Source organism: Salmo salar, chromosome 09, assembly GCF_965601325.2.
Source record: "Salmo salar chromosome 09, fSalSal1, whole genome shotgun sequence".
NCBI classification, from domain to species: Eukaryota; Metazoa; Chordata; class Actinopteri; order Salmoniformes; family Salmonidae; genus Salmo; species Salmo salar.
Genome location: NC_138299.1, coordinates 60,857,635 through 60,875,997, shown reverse-complemented (window position 1 = coordinate 60,875,997; position 18,363 = coordinate 60,857,635). Strand labels below are relative to the sequence as shown.

Sequence of the window (18,363 nt, the reverse complement as noted above, 5' to 3'; positions counted from 1 at the left end):
ACAGTACACACTACCACTACTAACACAACCACTACACCCTACAGTACACACTACCACTACTAATACTAACAAACATTACACCCTACAGTACACACTACCACTACTAACACAAACACTACACCCTACAGTACACACTACCACTACTAATACTAACACAAACACTACACCCTACAGTACACACTACCACTTCTAACACTAACACAAACACTACACCCTACAGTACACACTACCACTACTAATACTAACACAACCACTACACCCTACAGTACACACTACCACTACTAACACTAACACAAACACTACACCCTACAGTACACACTACCACTACTAATACTAACACAAACACTACACCCTACAGTACACACTACCACTACTAACACTAACACAAACACTACACCCTACAGTACACACTACCACTACTAATACTAACACAAACACTACACCCTACAGTACACACTACCACTACTAATACTAACACAAACACTACACCCTACAGTACACACTACCACTACTAATACTAACACAAACACTACACCCCACAGTACACACTACCACTACTAATACTAACACAAACAATACACTCTACAGTACACACTACCACTACTAAGACTAACACTACACCCTACAGTACAGACTACCACTACTAACACTAACACAAACACTACACCCTACAGTACACACTACCACTACTAACACTAACACAAACACTACACCCTACAATACACACTACCACTACTAACACTAACACAACCACTACACCCTACAGTACACCCTACCACGACTAATACTAACACAAACACTACACCCCACAGTACACACTACCACTACTAACACTAACACAAACACTACACCCTACAATACACACTACCACTACTAATACTAACACAAACACTACACCCTACAGTACACCCTACCACTACTAATACTAACACAAACACTACACCCCACAGTACACACTACCACTACTAACACTAACACAAACACTACACCCTACAATACACACTACCACTACTAATACTAACACAAACACTACACCCTACAGTACACCCTACCACTACTAATACTAACACAAACACTACACCCTACAGTACGCACTACCACCTCTGTAACACTAACACAAACACTACACCCTACAGTACCCACTACAACTACTAACACTAACACAAACACTACACCCTACAATACACACTACCACTACTAACACTAACACAACCACTACACCCTACAGTACACACTACCACTACTAACACTAACACAAACACTACACCCTACAGTACACACTACCACTACTAACACTAATACAAACACTACACCCTACAGTACACACTACCACTATTAATACTAACACAAACACTACACCCTACAGTACACCCTACCACTACTAATACTAACACAAACACTACACCCTACAGTACGCACTACCACTACTAATACTAACAAACACTACACCCCACAGTACACACTACCACTACTAACACTAACACAAACACTACACCCTACAATACACACTACCACTACTAACACTAACACAAACACTACACCCTACAGTACACACTACCACTACTAATACTAACACAAACACTACACCCCACAGTACACACTACCACTACTAACACTAACACAAACACTACACCCTACAGTACACACTACCACTTCTAACACTAACACAAACACTACACCCTAAAGTACACACTACCACTACTAACACTAACACAACACCCTACAATACACACTACCACTACTAATACAACCACTACACCCTACAGTACACACTACCACTTCTAACACTAACACAAACACTACACCCTACAGTACACCCTACCACTACTAACACTAACACAACCACTACACCCTACAGTACACACTACCACTACTAGCACTAACACAAACACTACACCCTACAGTACACACTACCACTTCTAACACTAACACAAACACTACACCCTAAAGTACACACTACCACTACTAACACTAACACAACACCCTACAATACACACTACCACTACTAATACTAACACAACCACTACACCCTACAGTACACACTACCACTTCTAACACTAACACAAACACTACACCCTACAGTACACCCTACCACTACTAACACTAACACAACCACTACACCCTACAGTACACACTACCACTACTAGCACTAACACAAACACTACACCCTACAGTACACACTACCACTACTAACACAAAAACTACACCCTACAGTACACACTACCACTACCAATACTAACACAAACACTACACCCTACAGTACACACTACCACTACTAACACTAACACAAACACTACACCCTACAGTAAACACTACCACTACTAACACTAACACAACCACTACACCCTACAGTACACCCTACCACTACTAACACTAACACAAACACTACACCCTACAGTACACACTACCACTACTAACACTAACACAAACACTACACCCTACAGTACACACTACCACTACTACCACTAACACAAACACTACACCCTACAGTACACACTACCACTACTAATACTAACACAAACAATACACTCTACAGTACACACTACCACTTCTAACACAAACACTACACCCTACAGTACAGACTACCACTACTAACACTAACACAACACCCTACAATACACACTACCACTACTAACACTAACACAAACACTACACCCTACAGTACACACTACCACTACTAATACTAACACAACCACTACACCCTACAGTACACCCTACCACTACTAACACTAACACAACCACTACACCCTACAGTACACACTACCACTACTAGCACTAACACAAACACTACACCCTACAGTACACACTACCACCTCTGTAACACTAACACAAACACTACACCCTACAGGACACACTACCACTACTAATACTAACACAAACACTACACCCCACAGTACACACTACCACTACTAACACTAACACAAACACTACACCCTACAGTACACACTACCACTACTAATACTAACACAAACAATACACTCTACAGTACACACTACCACTACTAACACTAACACAAACACTACACCCTACACTACAGACTACCACTACTAACACTAACACAACACCCTACAATACACACTACCACTACTAACACTAACACAAACAATACACCCTACAGTACACACTACCACTACTAACACTAACACAAACACTACACCCTACAGTACACACTACCACTACTAAAACTAACACAACCACTACAACCTACAGTACACACTACCACTACTAATACTAACAAACATTACACCCTACAGTACACACTACCACTACTAACACAACCACTACACCCTACAGTACACACTACCACTAACACAACCACTACACCCTACAGTACACACTACCACTACTAATACTAACACAAACACTACACCCTACAGTACACACTACCACTACTAATACTAACACAAACACTACACCCTACAGTACACACTACCACTACTAATACTAACACAACCACTACACCCTACAGTACACACTACCACTAACACAACCAATACACCCTACAGTACACACTACCACTACTAATACTAACACAAACACTACACCCTACAGTACACACTACCACTACTAATACTAACACAAACACTACACCCTACAGTACACACTACCACTACTAATACTAACACAACCACTACACCCTACAGTACACACTACCACTACTAACACTAACACTACACCCTACAATACACACTACCACTACTAATACTAACACAACCACTACACCCTACAGTACACCCTACCACTACTAACACTAACACAAACACTATACCCTACAGTACACACTACCACTACTAACACTAACACAAACACTACACCCTATAGTACACACTACCACCTCTGTAACACTAACACAAACACTACACCCTACAGTACCCACTACCACTACTAACACTAACACAAACACTACACCCTACAGTACTCACTACCACTACTAATACTAACACAACCACTACACCCTACAATACACACTACCACTACTAATACTAACACAAACACTACACCCTACAGTACACACTACCACTACTAATACTAACACAAACACTACACCCTACAGTACACACTACCACTATTAATACTAACACAAACACTACACCCTACAGTACACACTACCACTACTAATACTAACACAAACACTACACCCACCACTACTAACACTATCACAACCACTACACCCTACAGTACACACTACCACTACTAATACTAACACAACCACTACTGTCATGTCCTGACCATAGTAAGATGTTATTTACTATGGTAGAGTAGATCAGGGCGTGACAGGGGGTGTTTTTCTGTTTTCAATTTCTATGTTCATTTTCTAGTTTTGTATTTCTATGTTGGTTTTGTTTGGGATGATCTCCAATTAGAGGCAGCTGGTCCTCGTTGTCTCTAATTGGAGATCATACTTAACCTCTTATGGCTAGGGGGCAGTATTTTCACGGCTGGATAAAAAACGTACCCGATTTAATCTGGTTACTAATCCTACCCAGTAACTAGAATATGCATATACTTATTATATATGGATAGAAAACACCCTAAAGTTTCTAAAACTGTTTGAATGGTGTCTGTGAGTATAACAGAACTCAAATGGCAGGTCAAAACCTGAGAGATTCCTTTACAGGAAGTGGCCTGTCTGACCATTTCTGGAACTTCTTTGCCATCTCTATCTTTTACTAAGGATCTCTGCTCTAACGTGACACTTCCTACGTCGTCCATAGGCGCTCAGAGCCCGGGAAAAACCTGAATGTCGTCATCCCAGCCCCAGGCTGAAACACATTATCGCCTTTCTCAAGTGGCCGATCAAGGGAGTGTGGGCTTAGGCGCATGACCTGGCTACCCCCGTCTTTGTGATTTTTTCCTCTGTTTGCCGAAAAGGAGATTCCCGGTCGGAATATTATCGCTTTTCTACGAGAAAAATGGCAAAAAAATTGATTTTAAACAGCGGTTGACATGCTTCGAAGTACGGTAATGGAATATTTAGAATTTTTTGGTCACGAATTGCGCCATGCGCACGACCCTTCTTTACCATTTCGGATAGTGTCTGGAATGCACGAACAAAACGCCGCTATTCGGATATAACGATGGATTATTTTGGACCAAACCAACATTTGTTATTGAAGTAGCAGTCCTGGGAGTGCATTCTGACGAAGACAACAAAGGTAATGAAACTTTTGTAATAGTAAATCGGAGTTTGATCAGGGCTAAACTTGGTCGGTGTCTAAATGGCTAGCCCTGTGATGGCTGGGCTATCTACTGAGAATATTGCAAAATGTGCTTTCACCGAAAAGCTATTTTAAAATCGGACATATCGAGTGCATAGAGGAGTTCTGTATCTATAATTCTTTAAATAATTGTTATGTTTTTTGTGAACGTTTATCGTGAGTAATTTAGTAAATTCACCGGATGTTTGCGGGGGGTATGCTAGTTCTGAACGTCACATGCTAATGTAAAAAGCTGGTTTTTGATATAAATATGAACTTGATTGAACAAAACATGCATGCATTGTATAACATAATGTCCTAGGGTTGTCATCTGATGAAGATCATCAAAGGTTAGTGCTGCATTTAGCTGTGGTTTTGTTTTTTGTGACATTATATGCTAACTTGAAAAATGGGTGTCTGATTATTTCTGGCTTGGTACTCTGCTGACATAATCTAATGTTTTACTTTCGCTGTAAAGCCTTTTTGAAATCGGACAGTGTGGTTAGATAAAGGACAGTCTTGTCTTTAAAATGCTGTGAAATAGTCATATGTTTGAAAAATTGAAGTTTTTGTATTTTTGAGGAATTTGTAATTCGCGTCACGCCTATCATTGGATATTGGAGCAGGTGTTCCGCTAGCAGAACGTCTAGATGTAAGAGGTTTTAAGTAGGGTTTTTTCCACTTGGGTTTGTGGGAGATTATCTTTGAGTCAGTGTATGTTTCACCGCTGCGTCACGGTTTGTTGTTTTTGTCATTCAGTTTATTTATGTATTGCATAGTTTCACAGTGTAAATAAAATGTGGAACGACACACACGCTGCACTTTGGTTCGCTGATTCCTACGACAACCGTGACAGAATCGCCCACCACCAAAGGACCAAGCAGCGTGGTCAGCAGGACAAATGGACTTGGGAGGAGATATTGGACGGGAAAGGACCCTGGAGGCAGGCTGGGGAGTATCGCCGTCCTAAAGAGGAAATTGAGGCAGCGAGAGCGGAGCGGCGATACTATGAGGCACTATACCAACCACGAGGCAAGTGCGAGAGGCAGCCCAAGAAATCTTTTGGGGGGGGGGGGGCACATGGGGAGTTTGCCAGAGTCAGGTTGGAGACCTGAGCCAACTCCTCGTGCTTACCGTGAGGTGCGTGTCACCAGTCTGGCGCCACCTTTGCCAGCCCCACGCATCAGGTCTCTAGTGCGCCTGCCCAGTCCGGTGTGTCCTGTTCCTACTCCTCACACTCGCCCTGGGGTGCGTGTTACCAGTCTGGCGCCACCTGTGCCAGCACCACGCATCAGGCCTCCAGTGTGTCTTCCCAGTCCAGAGCTTCCAGCGACAGTTCCCAGTCCAGAGCTTCCGGCGACGTCCCCCAGTCCAGAGCCTCCAGCGGCGTTCCCCAGTCCGGTGAGACCTGTTCCGGCTCCACTTAAGAAGCCTCCAGTGATGATCCATGGCATGAAGCCTGTAGGGATGATCCATAGCCCGGAGCCTGTAGGGATGATCCATGGCAAGAAGCCTGTAGGGATGATCTATGGCCCGGAGCCTGTAGGGATGATCCATCGCACAAAGCCTCCAGTGGTGATCCATGGCGCGGAGCCTGCAGTGATGATCCATGGCATGGAGCCTGCAGCGACGGCCTACAGTCCGGAATCTCCTGAGACGTCCTACAGTCCGGAACCTCATGAGACGTCCTACAGTCCGGAACCTCATGAGACGTCCTACAGTCAAGAACCTCCTGAGACGTCCTACAGTCAAGAACCTCCTGAGACGTCCTACAGTCAGGAACCTCCTGAGACGGCCTACAGTCCGGAACCTCCTGAGACGGCCTACAGTCCGGAACCTCCTGAGACGGCCTACAGTCTGGAACATCCTGAGACGGCCTACAGTCCGGAACCTCCTGACACGGCCTACAGTCCGGAACCTTCTGAGACGGCCTACAGTCCCGGAACCTCCTGAGTCTCCTGAGACGTCCTACAGTCCGGAACCTCCTGAGATGGCCTACAGTCCGGAACCTCCTGAGACGGCCTACAGTCCGGAACCTCCTGAGTCTCCTGAGACGGCCTACAGTCCGGAACCTCTAGCGGCGGCCTGCAGCCCAGAGCCTCCAGCGACGGCCTGCAGCCCCGAGCCTCCGGCGATGATCTACGGTCCGGTTCCTCCGACGACGATCCACGGTCCAGTGGCACAAAAGCAGAGGGATCAGCGGGCGGACATTGTCTGGAATCTCACCTTCCAGACAATCACTGGTACGGCTGATTAGCTGTCCTGAGTCAAATATCTAGAAAAACGAATTTAAGTGGGACCATCCTACTACTCTTCTCAAATCACCGTATCCTACTACTCTCAACACCAATGGGAACCGTCGACATGACTGTCTAGCCTATCTTCCAAGGAGCATCTTCCAGAGTGAACAACAGTAGAAGACTGTTGGACAATCAGAGCCTTATAAGCGTGCCGCTGAAAGACCAACCCATCACCCTTCCTAAGGAGGGCTGGTTCCAACAGAGATCCACAGCAAACGAAGGCATGCACACGTAAATACATTCATGATTTCTTACTCCAAACGGACGGTGGTTTGTGTGTAAAGTATATGATTACTGTGAGAATAGTTTATAAAATGTAACAACAAGAAGTGTCTATTTTTCTTTCTCACTCTTTTTCTCTCCATGTCGATGTGTAAAAAGCCACCATATTGTGTCAGTCCGCTAGGGACCTTTTTCTCATGTATTAGGTTGGTATGTTTATTCTGTGTTATTATTTAGTTAGCTTGTAAATAAATAATTAAACCAAGGTTATGACTGTTCAGAATGATGATATAAGAGGTTCTGATTAATATGTTGACTGTTTTATGGATGTGATAGGTAAAGACCTTTAGAGTTTCGTTTGGGAGATGGTAACTCTTCAAACAACTGCTCTCGGGGTGCCCCAAATTCCTAATGAGTTAATAGTTACATGATTCATTTAAATCGGGTAACAATTAAAGTTAGTTGATTCGATAAATAACATTCATCAGATTATTGAAAGTAAAGTCGATAACGCTGAAGGAAAAACACATTTGGATTTGTCCTAGTCATTAAAGCACAACACGGGGGCTCCTTGGTCAACCCCCTAACACCCTCACTTGGAACTAGAGCTTTAAAGCAGCGGTGCATGCCATGTTATCAATCAATAAGAGCATGGGGATACGAGGAGAGACACAGAGAACAAAGAAATGCTACATTTTTTTAAAGCAACAGCAAACCTTTATTGAGTTTCTCTGTACTGAGACTACAATTATGCAGTTTGAATATAATTAGATTTAGCTACTCCAATTCAAGCTAATATACATAAAGTTCCATTTCTGTATTATAATTTCAACATAGGCTGCTGTTAGTACTTTAGCTATGAAAATGCTCTACAATCTATAGATAGGGGCATGTTGGTGCTGGTGTCACGTCCTGACCCTTGTAAGATGCCATTTTCTATAGTAAAGTAGGTCAGGGCGTGACAGGGGGTGTTTTGGGTGATTTTCTATGTTTTCTATTTCTATGTTTAAGTTCTAGTTTTTCTATTTCTATGTTTTTGGGGGGTTGATCTCCAATTGGAGGCAGCCGGTCCTCGTTGCCTCTAATTGGAGATCATATTTAAGTAGTTTTTTTTCTATTGTGTTTGTGGGTAGTTGTTTTTCCGTTTTGTTGTCTGTTGCCTGATGGAACTGTTTGCTGTCATTTTGTTTCTTTGTAAAAGTGTTTAGTTTTCATTAAAGAATATCATGAGCACTCAACACACCGTGCCTTGGTCCCCTCTATACGACGCCCGTTACAGAACTACCAACCACGATTGGATCAAGCGGCGTGCCCGGGCAGAGATGGATACCTGGTCAATGAAGGAGTGGACCGAAAGGAGAAACTGGACTTGGGGCCAGGTAATAGACAGGTATCGTAGCCTACCGGGGAAGAACGAGAGGCAGCCCCCCAAAACATTTTTGGGGGGCACACGGGTAGTTTGGCTGGGCTAGGGGTGAGACCTGAGCCAACTCCCCGTGCTTATTGTGGTGAGCATGTACCTGCTCCTCGCACTCTCCCTCCAGTGCGCCTCCATAGCCCAGTACGTCCTGTGCCTGCTCTGAGCACCCGGTCCTCAGTGCGTCTCTCCAGTCCGGTGAGACCTGTTCCAGCTCCACGAGAGAAGCCTCCAGTGATACTCTATGGTCCGAAGCCTGTAGAGATGATCCATGGCACGAAGCCTCCAGAGGTAATCCATGGCCCGGAGCCTGTAGAGATAATTCATGGCAAGAAGCCTGTAGGGATTATCCATGGTCCGGAGCCTGTAGGGATAATCCATGGCACGAAGCCTGTAGGAATGATCCATGGCCCGGAGCCTGTAGAGATGATCCATGGTATGAAGCCTCCAGTGACGCTCCCCGGTCCGGAGCCTCCAGCGATGCTCCTCAGTCCGGAGCCTCCAGCGACGCTCCCCGGTCCGGAGCCTCCAGCGACGCTCCCCGGTCCGGAGCCTTCAGCGACGCTCCCCGGTCCGGAGCCTCCACGACGCTCCCCGGTCCGGAGCCTCCAGCGACGTTCCCCAGTGCGGAGTCTTCAGCGACGGCCCGCAGCCCGGAGTCTTCAGCGACGGCCCGCAGTCCAGAACCTCCAGCGGCGGCCCGCAGCACAGAGCCTCCGGCGATGATCTACAGTCCGGTTCCTCCGACGACGATCCACGGTCCGGTGTTACAGAAGCAGAGGGATCTGCAGGCGGAGCGGGGGGTTACAACCGAACCGGAGCAACCTCCACTGCTGCAGGATCTGCTGGATGGTAAGGTTCTGGGTACTGCACTAGAACCGCCATAGACAATTGTCACCCTCCCTACACTCCCTTTTTGTTTTGTGGTTTCTTTTGTTGTTGTTTTTAGTTGCATTCGGAGTCTGCACCTTTGGGGGGGTACTGTCACATTTACATTTACATTTACGTAATTTAGCAGACGCTCTTATCCAGAGCGACTTACAGATTTGTGCATTCACCTTATGATATCCATGTCCTGACCCTTGTAAGACGTCATTTTCTCTAGTAAAGTAGGTCAGGGCGCGACAGGGGTTGTTTTGGGTGGTTTTCTGTTTTCTATGTCTATGTTTAAGTTCTAGTCTTTCTATTTCTATGTTGGGTTTTTTGGGGTTGATCTCCAATTGGAGGCAGCTGGTCCTCGTTGCCTCTAATTGGAGATCATATTTAAGTTGGGGTTTTTTCTATTGTGTTTGTGGGTAGTTGTTTTTCCTTTTTGTTGTCTGTTGCCTGACGGAACTGTTTGCTGTCGTTTTGTTTCTTTGTAAAAGTGTTTAGTTTTCATTAAAGAATATCATGAGCACTCAACACGCCGCGCCTTGGTCCCCTCTATACGACACACGTTACAGCTGGCAGCTTCAAAAGCACGTAAAGGTAATACAAATCCCTTAACTTAACTTCATTGTAATTAAGCTTTCAGTGAAGGTTCTCAGCGCAACACATATTCAGCCGCTGAGAAACATGCCTTTCCTGTCATCGAAGCCTGAGTTTAATATCACAGCGTGGTGAGCACAAACACAGTAATTGAGATGGGGGATGAGACGAGACTAGATGAGGCATAAAAAAACAGACCGATCGTGATAAAAAACAGAAGAGAAGCAGCATCACTTTGTCTCCCGCAACAATAACCCTTGTATGAAAAAAGGTACACAGAGTGACACACACACACACACACACACACACAGGCCTATGCAATGAAGCCTGAGTAATTTAGCATTGCGGTTAAAAGAGATGGGCGGCATACACAGAGAGCCGGCCAGAGCCAATTTCTGTGGAATAAAAAGCAGGGGTTGCAAAAGAAGTTTGACCTTGGAGATGGGTACGAGTTGAACATAAAATTGAACATTCAACAAAGTCCGTCATCAACAAGGGGAAATGTTTTCACCTGTAAAGTCATTCATTTTACATAACCTATGGGTTGTTATTAAAGGTCCAAGTTAGCTATTACTACCTAGTACTTGGGGCTCGCCTTGAGTCTAACAACAAGTCTAACAACAAGGCAAACAAAGTGTAAAGATGGGGGTTAGGTCATGCATTCTTTTTCCTCTCCTTTCATCAAGTCAAGCAAAACCCCGCAAGGGGGCAATATTGAGCTTTGAACAGAGAGTTCCATGGGAATGCTCATTGATCAACCAATCATTTCCTACTAAAACCACAACTACTCTTCCCTCACACCTAGCAAGGACAGGACACCATGTAAGTTGCATGCCATGTATAAATACATGTAACTGCAAAGTGATCAGAAGCTACAATTATTTCAAATTTAGGTATCGTTTTATAATGTAGGCTGTTAGTTGTTATTAGTGGAATAATCTTCTCTTCTCAATGATGAAGATTCACAGACTGCTGGGCTGGCAAGCTAAAGGCTCGACTTCTTCTTACTTGGATATAAACTGCTACTCACACTCAACAGAGACGTGGAAGACACACGACAACAGGTTGAACTGGTACAAATTCACGGTTTATTATCACACTATGCTAGATAGGCACACTCTTATAATTCATAACACAAAGGGAGGCGCTTGAACATAATGTTAAAGCCATACGAGTGTTTCACCATTTTCTACTGAATATCACCGGGTATCAGACAGGCATTTATAGTGCATCTTTACTGGTAACAGGAAGTAGTAACACTGTAATTACAGTAACCAAACTCTTTGTATCACCCTCGCTATTTTATGGTTGTCTAGTAGTTAGCAGTGATCTGTATAAACACTGGATGACAGACAGGGGATCGCTGTAATGAAGCCACCATGCAGTCATCTTGGTACTCCTCCAATGTAAAAAATATTTTGGTAGCAATATCAATGCATTTACCCATAGGTTTATAGACCAATAAGACTGTGTTCAAATTCGGTGAAGGGTCGGAGAGGTACTCAGATCCAGACTCATTGTGGAAATAAACTAAAATCTGTGGGCGTGGCGTAGCGTTTGGCCGGAGCAAGGAGTCTGGGTATCCAGGCAAGCTCTCTGTAGCTCTGATGGAGCTCTCTGTAGCTCTCTGATGGAGCTCTCTGTAGCTCTGATAGAGCACTCTGTAGCTCTCTGATGGAGCTCTCTGTAGCTCTCGGTTTGGAGCTCTCTGTAGCTCTCGGATGGAGCTCTCTGTAACTCTCTGATAGAGCTCTCTGTTGGAGCTCTGTAGCTCTCTGATGGAGCTCTCTGTAGCGCTCTGTAGCTCTCTGATGGATCACTCTGGAGCTCTCTGTTTGAACGAGGGCTGAGTCAAGTGAACTTGAGTTACCGAGTTAAGTGAGAAGTCACGACAGGGTTACGCTGATACACTCACTCCTGTCTCTCTCTTTGATCTATGTGCTCTCTATGCTGAGCGTCAGCGTGATTTTAGAGCTGTGACTCGGGTCTGCGCAGCGAACCAGGTAAGTACTGTTCTGTAGAGGCTTAGCCTGAGCAGAGCTCCCTGCCTGAAGATTACGAAGAAGAGAAGAGTGGTGCATAGTATGAGACACAAAAGCACCCACATTAACATGATGTGAATATAGAGGGCAATAGAAAAGAAAACTGCTACATTTCTTTGCCAAAAGATGTTTGAATGTGCCACAGCAAGCTGTCAACACATCACATCTAATGATATCATTATTATGACAACCAGTGGAGACAGAGATCCACCTGAAGATCAGAGACTCTCTGGTGAACAGTAAAAGAACAATGTGATTGGTAGCTCGTACTAAAAAGGACCCACAGGGAGTTTCAGACATAGAAGCAGTAACCATGTCCATTCTACCCATTACATCTCTATGGTTCAAAACAAGTAGTGGTTGAAGGTGTACAGGGGAGCAATTGTAATCCTATAGTACATATGCATTGAGTGTACAAAACATTATGAACATGACATAGACAGACCAGACGAATCCAAGTGAAAGCCATGATCCCTTTTTGATGTCACTTGTTAAATCCACTTCAATCAGTATAGATGAAGGGGAGGAGACCGATTAAAGAAGGATTTTTAAACCTCGAGACAATTGAGACATGGATTGTGCATGTGTTCCATTCAGAGGGTGAATGGGCAAGACAAAAGATTTAAGTGCCTTTGAACTTGGTATGGTAGTAGGTGCCAGGCACACCGGTTCATGTCAATAACTGCAACACTGCTAGGTTTTCATGCTTAACAGTTTCCAGTGTGTATGAAGAATGATCCACCACCCAAAGGCTAATCCAGCCAACTTGACACAACTGTAGGAAGCATTGGAGTCAACAAGGGCCAGCGTACCTGTGGAACACTTTCGACACCTTATAGAGTCCATGTTCTGAGGTGCAACTCAATATTAGGAAGGTGTTCTTAATGTTTTGGAAACTTAGTGTACACGGCCAGGGACGTCACAATACCAATACGGATTGTAATTCTCACGATTCTATAGGTATTGTGATTAGATACTGCATTTGTTTTGCAATTTAACGTTCCAAACATGTTGCTCACTATATGTCTGCTGCAGAAAGACAAGAGAGAGCATGAGAAAACTAGTTTTGATTAGTCAGGGAAATACTGTACTGAAAACAGGGACTCTACATTCATTCTTATAGGGGGGCACTGTGGATAATGGTGGCTATATACACTTGGTTCAAAAGGAGAGTTACAGTATCGGACTTACCATCATCTTCTCAAAGAGGGCGTTGATCTCCTTCTCGGAGAGGTTCATGGAGCGGTCGTCGAAGAGAGGCTGGGGCATGGGCATCTCTACCTGAATGGACATGGGGTCTGTGGAGTGCTGGATCAGGGGCTTGTCCTTCTTATTCCCAGTCTTCCGGAAACTGGTGATCCGGTCACGCTGAAGCGGAAAGAGAGGGTGGCATTACCAAAGTGTGTATGGTAAGTGTTATGACATATAGTATTTAACTAGGAATATTTCCCTAGGCTTCAGGCTTTCTGAATGCTTACATACTGTAGAGTTGAGTGATACTGTCATATGCCTGCCATGTTTTTCAAGCTCCTTCCCAACCTTTAAGCAGGCATCAGCTGGGCTCAATTACAGGTTGGGATGGTACCACAGGCCAGCTAAAGTAAAGGGTTTTGCCTGTGACAAGGGATGGACTGATAATGTGTGTTCATCTTCTGTTTTGTTATAAAAAAATGTTAGATTAAATGATAATGTGCTTTAACAAGGGGTAACATTGCTTGCTCTATTTCATACTGGCTTTGATGTATTAATCTGTACAGTTCATGTGTATCTGAATGAAAACATGGTACATAATAAAATGGTACACTGTTAAATACAGCGACGTCATAGATTTTACTTACCTTCACACTTACCATTAACCCTGTAGACTAGGAATGTTCAAAACCATAGACTGTTATGGGAGTCTGTATATACTCTCCTCACAGACAGTACTCTGCTATTCTAGCTACACCGATGAATTAAGAATGAATGTCAATCGCATAAGTAGAAATACATTTACCTGAGCTGTGCTTGATTTAGTTTGCCTGGTGCAATGGGACAAATGGAATCATCACAAAAGTGCAAACTGCAAGCGTTAAATCAAGCGCACCTCATATGTATTCAGGGCCGACGACAGAAGACAGACCAAGCTCAAACGAGATGCCGCCAGCAGCACACACCTTTGTTACACAGTCAGAAGAGGGTAAGTCCATGCACCAGTCGCTGTTAGTTAGTTTCAGTGGTATTAGCTATATGGGTTTAGGGGTCATGCTTGTGTGAAATGAATGAATGAACATACATATGAAAAAGAGTAAGACAAATCAATTAAGACAACATTTTATTAATGATAGCACACCTGAATCTACACTGAAATCATTGTGGACGGACCAGTGAAAGACAAACCAATTATGTTCAACATGATTGTAGAATCTACATGTAATACAATCCATTGAATCAGCACCAGTGTTTTACCCAAATAGTTGTTCTTTGTTAATTAATTATTAAGAGGAATAATAACAAATATAAGCCTATCATAACCGATTCAGAATACTGTTGGGCTGATATTTGACTGATTAGGCTAGGCATTAATAAAAAAAAAAATCATATTAAATTACGTTATCATTTGGGCACATTAAATAACCATAAAATACTGTAATGACAATAATACAGGAACCCTACTTGGTTAACAGAGGGCACCGTTTCACTCTTGTTTCATTGATCCATCCACAGATTTCAGTTCAACATCCTGTGCAGCCATGACACAAAGAGAAGATGATGACGCAAAACAAAATACACAAAGAAATGAAAACAGGACGCCTTACCATGTCGTCAGCCAATGTTTTTATGTGTATGTTCTGTTGAAGGGAAGGCACATTGTGAAAAATAAGATCCAACTGAAAATGACAGCCCCATGGTGTGCATGTGAAGGAGAATATCCCAAATATTCACAATACACAGTAACAGATGGACACACATGCAAACGTGACAGAAATGTCATAAAGACCCAGACGAACCCATATGAATGAACCCATGAATAACCACACCTAGGAATAACACCAATGCCAAGAGTGTGCAAAGCTGCCATCAAGGCAAAGGGTGGCTACTTTGAAGAATCTCAAATATGAAATATATTTTGATTTGTTAAACACTTTTTTGGTTACTACATGATTCCATATGTTATTTCATAGTTTTGACATCTTCACTTTGTTCTTTAAATAGTAAAAATAAAGAAAAACCCTTGAATGAGTAGGTTTGTCCAAACTTTTGACTGGTACTGTATGTTTCACAAATTTGGACAGCACAGTACAGTACAGTAAAGTAAAGTAGAGTGCAGTACAGTACACTAGAGTAGAGTACAGTATAATGTACTGTATTGTACTGTACTATACTGTACTGAACATATTTACTTTACTCTACTCTACTGTACTCTGATCTGCTCTGCTGTACGCTACTCTACTGTGCTCTACTGTGCTGTAATGTCCAAATTTGGGAAACATAAACATTGGTCCAGCCTGGTCTGGTCCGGACCAACCAAATGTGGCCTTGTTTGGGGACGGAGCTCATTAGTATAATAGCCAATGTGTAGAATTATAACTAAATATGCAAAATAAGGTTATTGCATATTTTAACCTTTGTGTACCTATTCAGGATACAAACACCATAAAGAGAATAATATGCATATTCATAATTATGCATTTCTGTATAGTACAGATCAGGGACCCATGATGTAATTCTGTTACCGTAATTCCATTACCGGTTATAAATCCACTTAACCTACTCTAGTTCAATAACTGAAATGTTTTTTTTTTCCCAAACTCAAGAGCTGTGTTCGAATACTCATACTAACTGCACTAACCGTACTACTTGTGATGTAAATTGAGTATGTAGTATGCTTATTGGACATGTATGGATATGGATATAGTATGGATATAGTTAGTATGCCAAAAGTTCCCGGATGTCGTACTACATTTGCCAAAATACGAAGTATACAAGCAGTGGACACTATTTCCGTGCTTTAGGGCCCATAATGAAATTCTTCAGAAAATGGGCGTGGCTTCACAACATTTTCAGATTTCAAGAAAATGGTGGAAAATATGCAGCCGAAGTCCGATGAGAGCGGATACAAATTCATTGCTTTAACTAATTATAACAAATGTTAATAAAATGTTGAGCAATGTAATAAAGCAATTACTTTTCAAACAAGTTACGTTACACGTTATTTTGGCTGACAATTTGTTAGCTACGCTAGCCTTACGAACCACATTGGATATCGTTACAGCAGTTGCTTGCATGTAACCAGTATGTTAACTAGCTACCTAACGTTAGTTGGCTACAAATACATCGAACTTGCCAGTATATGAACTATATGATATCTAACTAACTAACCAACATTTATTGACTTGACTATTGGCGTCATTCTTAGCTTAGCTAAGTGGTATAGTCGTTGTGTGTTCAGTGGACATTGTTAATGAAGTCGTAAGATGTCTAGCTAGTAATATGTTAGCTATGCTAACCAGCTAGCAAGAAGTTACATAGCAACAGCATCAACTTCCGATAGACACTTAACTGAATGGATACCGTTTGTTTACATTATACTAAAATTAACTAATAGTATATAGTATGTAGTATACAGTATGTTAGTATGGGTATTCGAACACAGCTAAGGAGTCATGTCATAGCTGACACCCCATTCTTTCAGCAGACATGATTTAATTTTAATTCGGGAAACAGATATTTAACCATCTTTAAATATCTGCTCCGAATTAATTGGAATATGTGGTCACATAAAAAGGGGAGATTTTCCAATTATTCTGTAACCAAACTTTGAATATGCACAACTCCTGCAGTAAATGTGTATTTGTGAAATTTTAGATGCAAATTGATCAAAGTAGTCTTTGTGCATAGAGTTGTATGGTTTGAAATCAATGGTTTTTGTTTGGCAAACATTTTAAAGTGAAAAATCTAAGTGAAATTCCGTTACTGTGGAATTGCCCTGAACCACATGTAGGCTAAGTTCCTCCATCTAGTACACAAACCCCTTAACAAACACATTAAAATCCACTTCAGACACTTAAACAACAATAACACCAAGTTGACTGTGCCTTTAAACAGCTTGGAAAATTCCAGAAAATTATGTCATGGCTTTAGAAGCTTCTGATAGGCTAATTGACATCATTTGAGTCAATTGGAGGTGTACCTGTGGATGTATTTCAAGGCCTACCTTCAAACTCAGTGCCTCTTTGCTTGACATCATGGGAAAATCAAAAGAAATCAACCAAGACCTCAGAAAAACAACTGTAGACCTCCACAAGTCTGGTTCATCCTTGGGAGCAATTTCCAAATGCCTGAAGGTACCACGTTCATCTGTACAAACAATAGCACGCAAGCATAAACACCATGGGACCACACAGCTGTCATACCGCTCAGGAAGGAGACATGTTCTGTCTCCTAGAGATGAACGTACTTCGGTGCGAAAAGTGCAAATCAATCCCTGAACAACAGCAAAGGACCTTGTGAAGATGCTGGAGGAAACAGGTACAAAAGTATCTATATCCACAGTAAAACGAGTGCTATATCGACATAACCTGAAAGGCCGCTCAGCAAGGAAGAAGCGATTACTCCAAAACATCCATAAAAAAGCCAGACTACGGTTTGCAACTGCACATGGGGACAAAGATCATACTTTTTGGAGAAATGTCCTCTGGTCTGATGAAACAAAAATAGAACTGTTTGGCCAT

General features: G+C 42.7%; 1 protein-coding gene across 4 annotated transcripts in view; it reads right to left on the bottom strand.

The window, feature by feature from the left end:
• The window catches only part of LOC106611507 (protein diaphanous homolog 2), a 686,561-nt gene that overhangs the window by 648,862 nt on the left and 19,336 nt on the right, over positions 1–18,363 (bottom strand). For 3 of the 4 annotated variants that reach the window (XM_082955835.1, XM_082955838.1, XM_082955836.1), the window contains exons 3-4: positions 15,448–15,480; positions 13,841–14,017 (exon numbers count right to left, since the gene is read on the bottom strand). In XM_082955835.1, the coding sequence (XP_082811961.1) occupies positions 13,841–14,017; positions 15,448–15,480 (210 nt within the window). The remainder of the gene's footprint in view (positions 1–13,840; positions 14,018–15,447; positions 15,481–18,363) is intronic. The other variant, XM_082955837.1, reaches the window with a different exon arrangement.